This window comes from Humulus lupulus, chromosome 9 (assembly GCF_963169125.1).
Source record: "Humulus lupulus chromosome 9, drHumLupu1.1, whole genome shotgun sequence".
Lineage (NCBI taxonomy): Eukaryota > Viridiplantae > Streptophyta > Magnoliopsida > Rosales > Cannabaceae > Humulus > Humulus lupulus.
In genome coordinates this window covers 145,124,643-145,134,105 of record NC_084801.1, presented here as the reverse complement: position 1 = coordinate 145,134,105, position 9,463 = coordinate 145,124,643, and the positions used below count along the sequence as shown (strand labels likewise).

Here is a 9,463-nt window from a genome sequence, read left to right as displayed (position 1 = left end):
TGATGACTGCAGGATCTATCCCAACCATGTCTTTATGTGACCAGGCAAAAACTTCCTGGTTCTTCCTCAAAAATTCCACCAGTGCGTATATGGTTGTTGTTTCTAAATTTTTGCTGACCTTTACAACTCTGGTCGGAAACTCTTCGTCAAGCTGGACCTCCTCAAGGTCCTCGACAGGTCCTATATCTTCTTCAAAATCCCCAAAGCGAGGATCTAAGTCTCTATCCTCACTTTGGGAAACACCCTATTTGGTGACTTCATCACCTGATTGGGCTTGTATATCAATGGCCATCTGCAACTTTTCTGGGGGAGCGCTCCTCGACATACCCTTCTTGGCCTTAGTGATTGAGGCATTGTAGCACTCCCTTGCTTCCCTCTGGTTTCCCAATACGCGTCCTACCCCTGCGTCTGTTGGGAATTTCATGGCTAAGTGCCATATAGAGGTGACGACCCGAAGGTCGACCAGTATTGGCCTTCCAATTACAGCATTGTAGGCCGAAGGACAATCAACTACTATGAAAGTAGTGAGTAATGTCCTGGTGGCAGGCGTAGTACCTGCTGCTACTGGAAGCCTGATTGACCTTGTTGGAGCGAGTCCCTCACCAGAGAAACCATAAATTGTTTGGTTGCAGGGCTCCAAGTCCTTGACGGACAACTTCATCTGTTCCAGCGAAGATTTATACAGGATGTTAACTGAACTTCCTGTATCGACCAGTACTCTTTTCACCATCATGTTGGCAATCTGAACATCCACGACCAGCGGATCGGAATGTGGGAATCGGACATGCTGTGCATCATAATCAGAGAAAGTTATTGCATCGTCCTCTGATCGAGCCTTCTTTGATGCCCGATCCTCCACAGTCATCATCTCGATGTCCTGGTCGTGATGTAGGGTCCGAGCGTATCGTTCCCTTGCTTTTCCGTTGTTTCCCGCAAGGTGCGGGCCTCCGCAGATGGTGAGTAAGGTGCCAGCCATGGGATTAGGCTGTAAAGGTGGCGAGCGTTGGCGTGTAGGCGCCTGCTCGTTGCCACCTGGAACCTCTCGTTGGGCAGCTCCCGCAGCCCGCATGTATCTCCTCAAGTGTCCTTGTCTTATAAGGAACTCAATTTCATCCTTCAGCTGGTTACACTCGTTCGTATCGTGTCCGTAATTGTTGTGAAAATGACAGAACTTGGTTGCATCCCTTTTTGAAATATCCTTTCGAATGGGAGTGGATCTTTTGTAAGGCACATTGGAACTTGTGGCCTGATACACCTCTGCTTGAGACTCGACAAGGGCGGTGTAGTTGGTGAACCTTGGCTCATAACGATTGCCCTTAGCGCGCTTATTCTCGGAGGTAGAGGGTTCGTTATGGGGCCTCTTCCCCCCATTCTTGTCGTTGCCATTCCCATTGCCTTTGGCGTTGTCGTTGGGCTTTGACCCATTGGCGGCTTTGGCGGGGTCTTCAGTCCCCTTATCTTTATTTGGGGTCTTTCTCTCGCTGGCAATTGCATCCTCGAGCTTGATGTATCGATCAGCTCGATCCAAAAATTCTTGGGTAGTTTTAACCCCATGCTTCTTGAGGCTACTCCAAAGAGGCGTACGGCGCCTAACTCCTGCCATTAGGGCCATCATTTTGCCTTCGTCTCCCACTGTTTTGGCCCCAGCCGCTACTCGCATGAAACGCTGGACATAGTCTTTCAGTGGTTCTCCTTCCTGTTGGCGTATCTCGACCAGCTGGTTTGCCTCAGTTGGGTGCACACGACACGCGTAGAATTGTCCGTAAAACTCCTTTACGAACATCTCCCAAGATACAATACTTGCAGGAGGGAACTTAAAGAACCACTCCTGTGCAGCATCAGAAAGTGTTGCAGGGAAGATCTTGCATCGAGCGTCTTCGGACACCTTCTGAATGTCCATTTGTATCTCAAATTTGTTGACATGAGATACCGGGTCACCATACCCATCAAAGTTGGGAAGTGTGGGCATCTTAAACTTACTGGGGGTTTCATCCATTGCGATCCTTTGTATGAAAGGAGTGCCCCTTCTCCTGTCGTACTCGATATGAGACGTTCTTCCCCCGACCAGCTGTTGCACTACTTGGTTCAGGGAATCTATTTGGGTTTGAACAGCCTCAGGAATTGCCGAGGCTTCTGGTGCTGGGGGAATGTACTCCTCGTGCCATTCTCGGCGGTCGTTGAGTACATCCCTTAGATCGTCATCCCTTCGCCGCTGCTCGCTGGCTCCGAGCCGGCTAAAGACGTTGTTTTGTCTAGGCTGCCCCCCAGCATTATGTCCTTCATGACGATTTTCTCTAGGTGGGGGGCTTCTGCCTCCACCTCTCTCCTCGTTCCTCCGACCAGCGTTCCCTCTGCCTGAGTCGGCCTCATTGTAGCCGTGGCCATCTTTGAACCTCGATTGGCTATGGTGGGACCGACTGTTTCCTCGGTTGCCTCCTTGGGCTGGAACTTCCCGAGCGTTAGGGGAGGCCTGCGCTGGTCGGTAGGTCCCCGTGCATTATCATGTCGTGGGGGGCCCCTGACCGCAGAGCTTGTCTCTGAGTTCCTTCTGTTGCAAGAAGGATGCTGCCCCCTACTCGGTGGGTGCGTCTCTTCACCCCTCGGGCGTCTAGGGCTGCGGGGCTGCTGTCCAGCCCTATTCTGCCTTGGATGTGGGGGATTGCCTCAACCAACCTGTGATGGAGGCTGCGTCTCAGGGTCCCTAGGTGGAATATCATCCTGAGGCATTGGTGGCTGCTCCGGCCTTTGAGGGCTTGTTGGCTGGAGCGGAGGGCTAGGATTGGGACCTCTTTGAGGTGGCCCATTTGGGGGTTGGTCAGGCTGCGAGGCAGGCGCAGCCTGATTCCTAGCCAATTGGAGGGCAGCTTCGAGGGCTGCCATGGCATCCCTCTGACGACGGTCCATCTCTGCCTGTCTTTCACTCGGCTCTTGGCGTTGGCGCTCTATTTCTTGCTGCTGCCGCGCCATGGTCTCCGCAGCACTTTCTTAACTTACCCTCAGATTGGCCAATGCATCTTGCAATACTCCCAGAGTAGTTCTCAGCGTTTCGGAGTCCAGTTCCTCCTCATCAAACTCCAAGTGTGGCTCATTCTCAGCCATGTTCGGAGGAGGAGGTTGAGATGGTGCAGCGTCAGCAGCCTGCCCAGTCTTCCTAGTTGTCTTAGCCATTAGTACTTCAACCACCTCGTCTCAAACTCGCAATGAAAGCAGCAGAATGTTGACCCTCGTTTTGGTTAACTGACACGGAGTCAAATGCTTGATATGACAGAAAGTATTGAAATAGATCTAATGGAAAGAAAAGTAAACGACACAACAAATTATAGTGGTTCGGCCCCACGAATTGGTATTGACCTACGTCCACTTAAGCTATTATTGATCTTGATTCTCAAAGGAGTGATAAAAGAACTAGGGTTCTTCGAGTTTCACAAGCCTTCGATGGATGAATAATACAACCGAAAGATAATAGCTAAAATTCTCTTCTAAAGCATAAAACAAAATCAGCCAAAAGTCCCTGCCTTGAGCTATTTCTTCTCTATTTATAGGCTCAAGGAGGATTACATGAATTAGTTACAAATATTCTTTCCTAAATAATCGGATCATCAGGTATCATGGGAGATAATCTCAGATATGATTACAATTGTACAGAATTATTTCAAAATATACGGAGTACACGACCAAGCTGGTCGTATATAAAAACCCAAATGCTGTGTCAGGGGAATCTCCCGGGTTGATAGTAAAACAGAACCTTTGTCAGGTGTCAGCCACGTGTCAAAAATGTTTGCAACGTCATCCATACCTGCTTTTTTTGGATAACAATTATATATACATATATTTAAATAATATTTTTGTTTAATTTTTTATTTAAGGTATTTATATCATTTTTATATATAATATTATTTATTTATTTGAAATTTATATGATAATGATATAAATTTAATAAATATAGTATGTATGTGATATTTATATATATACACATATATGTATATCATTGTTATCCGGAAAATATTTATTTGGTTATTAAATGTCAAAAATTCCAGAGTGCACTTTTGCGGCCGTGCAACACACAAAATTATAAAAAGCATTTATTAACCTTTTCTTGAAAGACTTCTTATGTATAATAAGTTTCCTTTTATATATGGGTTTAAGCCTCTATACAAAAAAAAGATTTCTTCAACATTTTCAAAATCTGATTTTTGGACACACTATTTATTTATTATAGTTTTAACTAAAAATATTTTTTTATATAATATGAAAAGGAGACCAGATCGAACATTGATCAAGAAATTTAAAGAAAGCCAAAACTGACTAATATAGGCTGCTAGTTGTTATATATATGCCTGGTCATATATTTATATATAATGAGATAAAATATATTATATTATATTACTCTTTAAGTAGGACCACTCCCACGTGAAAACAAAGACCTCATGCATATTATATAAACCTATATTTGAATCTCTAAATTCTTCATAATATTCTTAATCAAACCAAACCCTTCTAAGAACACCTCTCTGTCTTGACACACTCAAAGAGTCTCAAAACCCTTAAACATACGATCAGCTTCTCTCTCTCTCTCTCTCTCTCTCTCTCTCTCTCTCTCTCTCTCTATATATATATATATATATTTATATCATGGACCAAATACAGAACCAAAAAGGCTCATCATCATCATCAACAAAAGTAGTAGCGCAGAACATGAACAAGAAGAGATTAAACGAACACCAAGTGAGGGTTCTGGAGAGAAACTTCAACTACGAAAAGAAGCTGGAGCAGGAGCACAAGCACCAGCTGGCGGACCAGCTCGGCATCCCGGCTCGGCAGGTGGCTGTGTGGTACCAGAACAAGCGCGCAAGATGGCGAACACAGAGCCTTGAGGTGGACTGCACCACTCTCCAGCACAGGCTCGACACTGCTTTGGCCGAGAAGAGACGGCTCGAGGGAGAGGTTCTAGTGCTTCGTGGTGAGCTCGACATGGCTTGCCAAGCTCTGCAATTAACCGATAATAATAATACTATTTATTATGATAATACTACTTATTATGATAATATTAATAATAATATTGATTCTTCTTACTGTACTGCTACAACTACTACCTCTACTACCGCTACTACTGATCAAGAGCAAGGACAAGAAGGAGATGGAAGAAGCTACTCTAGCTTTTCCGATAATCCTCAATATGATCATCACCATGTCATAAATAATTATGATCATCTTCTTGATCACATTGACGATGATCAGTTTCTTCAGATAGATCATGACTTTTTTTCTTCCTTGATTGATTGGTAGTAGTAGTGAAATCGATCATCATATATAAATATATAATTTATGAGAAATAGCAGCATTATTATATTACATATATAATTTATATATATTTGTATAACCATGTGAAGGTGATTGATGGTGTATTGTCAATTTCCTTTGTTATATTTTAGGTCCCACAAATTAAATGATATTGTTGAGTGTTTCACTGACACAAAATGTCTCTATTGCATTTGCTATGTTTTAAGTTAGTGACATTTTACTAGTTCTTCTTTTTTGGGGTGAGAAGTGATCAACTTGATCATTGGGCTACTTTTTATAATTATACATAGAGAAAATACTAGTTTACCCGTGTGATTTTCCTAAATACGCGATTGGCCCAGCGTGTTTTTTGTGTTTTGTTAAATAACAATTCAGACTTATATTTTACGAAATTGATTAAAATAATACCTTATACTTAATTTTGGTAAAAAAAATTCAAATATAATATTTCATTCTCAGCTTCTCGACCATTTTTTTTGCTTCTGTGAACCCACTACATATTAACAACTAGAGAATTGATCTTATTGAAAATATTTTCACCAAAATCAAATCTACGATACTATTTTGATCTATTTTATAAAATACGGAATCCAAACTATTGTTTATTAAAATACAAAAGCAATCGTTAATTCAACAAAATTTCAAAGGAGAAAATTGTATTTTCGCTTATAGAAAGTTTAGGGCAACTCTTAGGACACGGCATACTCGCACTAATAATATATATATTTTATATATAAATACCCTGAACATGGATATATAAAATATGGTATGTTATATATAAATATGTATGTTCGCTGTATAGTATATTAGTATTTTAACAAGGGAAAGTGCGTCACCTATATGTAACATTACCAAATATGCATAGTAATACACATCCACCTTTCTAGTCTATATATAAAAAAAAATATGTTTGGTCAAAGCAACACTTTTTTATTATTATTATTATTATTTAGTTTTAAAAGATTTGCAAGCTATTCACTGAATCTCAGGAAATTAAATAAAAAAAAAATGACGCAAAATAAAAGATATCAGGATATTGTTTTAAAAAAAATATGTGGGATCAAACTTAAATAATATGATAATTTTAGAATTGAGATATAGGAAAAATTCTTAGCTACACCGTTTCTCACCTCAATATATGTCAATATAACACGATTTTTTATTTTTAAATGATAATAAAAAAATTGAATTACAATTATTTTTTTGACAATTTTCTTAAAAAATAATTACAAAATATTTTCCTTTTTTTTTTAACTATGTTAAATCCTAAGTTGGCAAACTGAATTTATACAAAAAAATATTTCACAATTTATGAAAATCATATTTTGGATTTCATGATTAAAGTATGTGATTTGGTTTTAAAAGAGTTGGTTGATATTTTCGAAAATCCTTGTTCAAATATTCTAAGTTAATTGTCAATGTTTAATGATCTTGATTTGTGTTAATATGTCACCCTTATCTTAAAATTATTATTATCATATCTTTATGATAAAATATTATTTTAAAAATAAGGATAATATATTTGACTTAATTTGAGTGAATATTTTCAGGGATTGAGTGATTCTAGATAAGAAAGATTCGAAAATGAACCTGGTAAAAAAAATCACCAAATTTGTTACAGTCAGTCAAGACTGATGATCATGCTGGCCAAGTACTTTCCATTTTCACTACTATAAAAGCATGCTTTTAGGACATTTTTTTAGGGCACTCACTAGATGCGACCCCTAAAAACATCTCCTAGACTTTTTAGGACACTCATTGAGAGTCCTTAAAGAATTTCTTTTAAGACTCGTAATGTGTGCTCTAAAACATGATGCGTGTCCTAAAAGTTTGATTTTTTTTTAACAAAAGTTCCTGGACTTTTTAGGATACTCATTAAGATTCCTTAAATAATTTATTTTAGGACACGCAAAGCGAGCCTTAAAAACTTATGTGTCTCCTAAAAGTTCGATTTTTTTTAACAAAAGTTCTTGGACTTTTTAGGACACTCATTGAGAATCCTTAAAAAATTTCTTTTAGGACACGCAAAGTGAGCCCTAAAAGCTTATGTGTGTTATAAAAGTTTTATTATATATTAAATCCCAAAGAAAAAAAAACAACAACCCATTAATTCTTTCTCTCTCTCTCTCTTCCTCCATTTCTCTTTCTCTCTCTCACGCAAGCCCACTGCCCAGCCACGAACGGCGGCGCTTCGGCCACCCCCTTCCTACATGCGCTAGCCCACGGCGTTCCCTAGCCCCCAAAACCCCAAGCCCCGCGAGCCCATGGCCTCATGCGCCCCCTAGCCTAGTTGACGGAGCCTCCAAAGTTCGAAAACTCATGTGGGTTTCTCTCACGCAAGCCTGCTGCCCAACAACGAACGACGGCTCTCCGTCCCCCCCGCCTACACGCGCTAGCCCACGGTGTTCCCCAACCCCCGAAACCCCCAGCCCCGCGACCCCTAGCCTCACGCGTCCTAGCCTAGTCGACGGAGCCTCCAAAGTTCGGCGACCATGTGGGTTTCTGAAACGTTTTGGGCATTTTCCAACCACCTCGAGCCACCCCGAGGCAAATGAAAACCACCAATGCTTTCCTTGTGCTTTGGGCTTCAAAACCCACCAAAGGATCGGACCGAACCACCATTGTGGGGTGGTGGCGCCACCATCATCGTCGGAGCTGGGGCAAGAGTTTTAGCTACCATTTAATTTTTTAAAAATTAAAAATCACTACTACAAAACTGAGCTTTCTCGACACCCAACCACGTCATTCAACTTTGTTGACTGTCATAATTGCTTAGCGTGACTTTACGCCGATAGTAAAAATTTGTAGGCATTGAAACAATGCATACAATTTTTAATTGTCATCGTTGCTTTTGACTGTCGCTATTGACCCCAACGCTGACAGTTAATTGGAGACCAATGCCGACAGTTAAAAACTGTTGTAGTTGACCCCAACACCGACAATTAATTCGAGACCAATGCCGATAGTTAAAAATTGTCGCTAATGACCCTAACGCCGACAGTTATAAAATGTCGTCGAAACTCAAATAAAAAAATCTAAAAATATAGTTAATGAAATTAGTTATTATATAGTTAATAAAAGAAGATTTTTATGTGAAATTCATCAATAATACTTTTTTTTTCTTGTAAAAACTTATACAACTATTATTTAATAAATTACAAATAAAAATTATTTAAAAAAATAAAAGGGATATAATATAATATTATAATAAATAAGGCCTTTACAATTATCTCTATACATTTTAAAAAAAAAATTCTATATATTGTCAAATATAATTATACTTTACAATTAAAAAATAATAATTATACTTTCTTTTAAATTAACCTAGATTTATAAAATAAACTAAAGTATAAATTAATTAAAAATATAAAAAACAATAAAAATACTCATTCTAAATATTGTAATAACATAAAATATATAAAAAATAACACATATATTGCTTAAAAATTATAAAATATCATTACAATAATAATAATATATAATACATAATCTTAATTTTTATTAAAAAGAAACTTATTATTTATGTTTAAAAATGATATCATATTATATATATATATATTTTAAAATTATAAATAATGTTTTGGTTTAATTTTTCATTTAATATGTTTATATCATTCTTTTAAATATAATATTGTTCATTTATTTGAAATTTATATGACAATGATACAAATTTAATAAAAATAATTAATAAATTAAATAAATAAAACTAAGCAAACATGTATTGCACGTTGCTTGTATCTAGTATTTATAAAAATATGTAATAATAAAATAAATTAAAAACTAGATTTTCTTATATTTTTTCTAAATTTTTGTAATATTATTTACTTTTATATTTATCAGTTTTATAATAATAATAATAATATATATTTAAAATTAAATTATGATATAAACAATAATAATTAAATTTATTTAACATATTTATAAAATTAGTATTATTTAAAAATGAGTTATTTTATATATAAAAAAGAGTAAAAGACCCGAAATTAAATCTCAAAACACAACCTCATCCTAAACTCAGTACAAAAAAAGCTACATTAATAATGACATTATTTTTTTGTTTTTGAGAACTTAATAATTTGGACATTATTTATAATAAACAAATGTCATTAAAAGAAATGAGAAAAAGAGGGGCCGAGGGAAACGAATGAAGCGCCAATTATAA

At 37.7% G+C, this 9,463-nt stretch overlaps 1 protein-coding gene across 1 annotated transcript; it reads left to right on the top strand.

Annotated features, from left to right (window-relative positions):
* The first annotated feature begins 4,586 nt into the window (after window positions 1-4,586).
* LOC133802103 (homeobox-leucine zipper protein HAT7-like) lies at window positions 4,587-5,432 on the top strand. Its single transcript, XM_062240344.1, has one exon. The coding sequence runs from the start codon at window positions 4,633-4,635 to the stop codon at window positions 5,284-5,286; it is 654 nt and encodes a 217-aa protein (XP_062096328.1). The 5' UTR covers window positions 4,587-4,632; the 3' UTR covers window positions 5,287-5,432.
* Window positions 5,433-9,463: the final 4,031 nt, after the last annotated feature.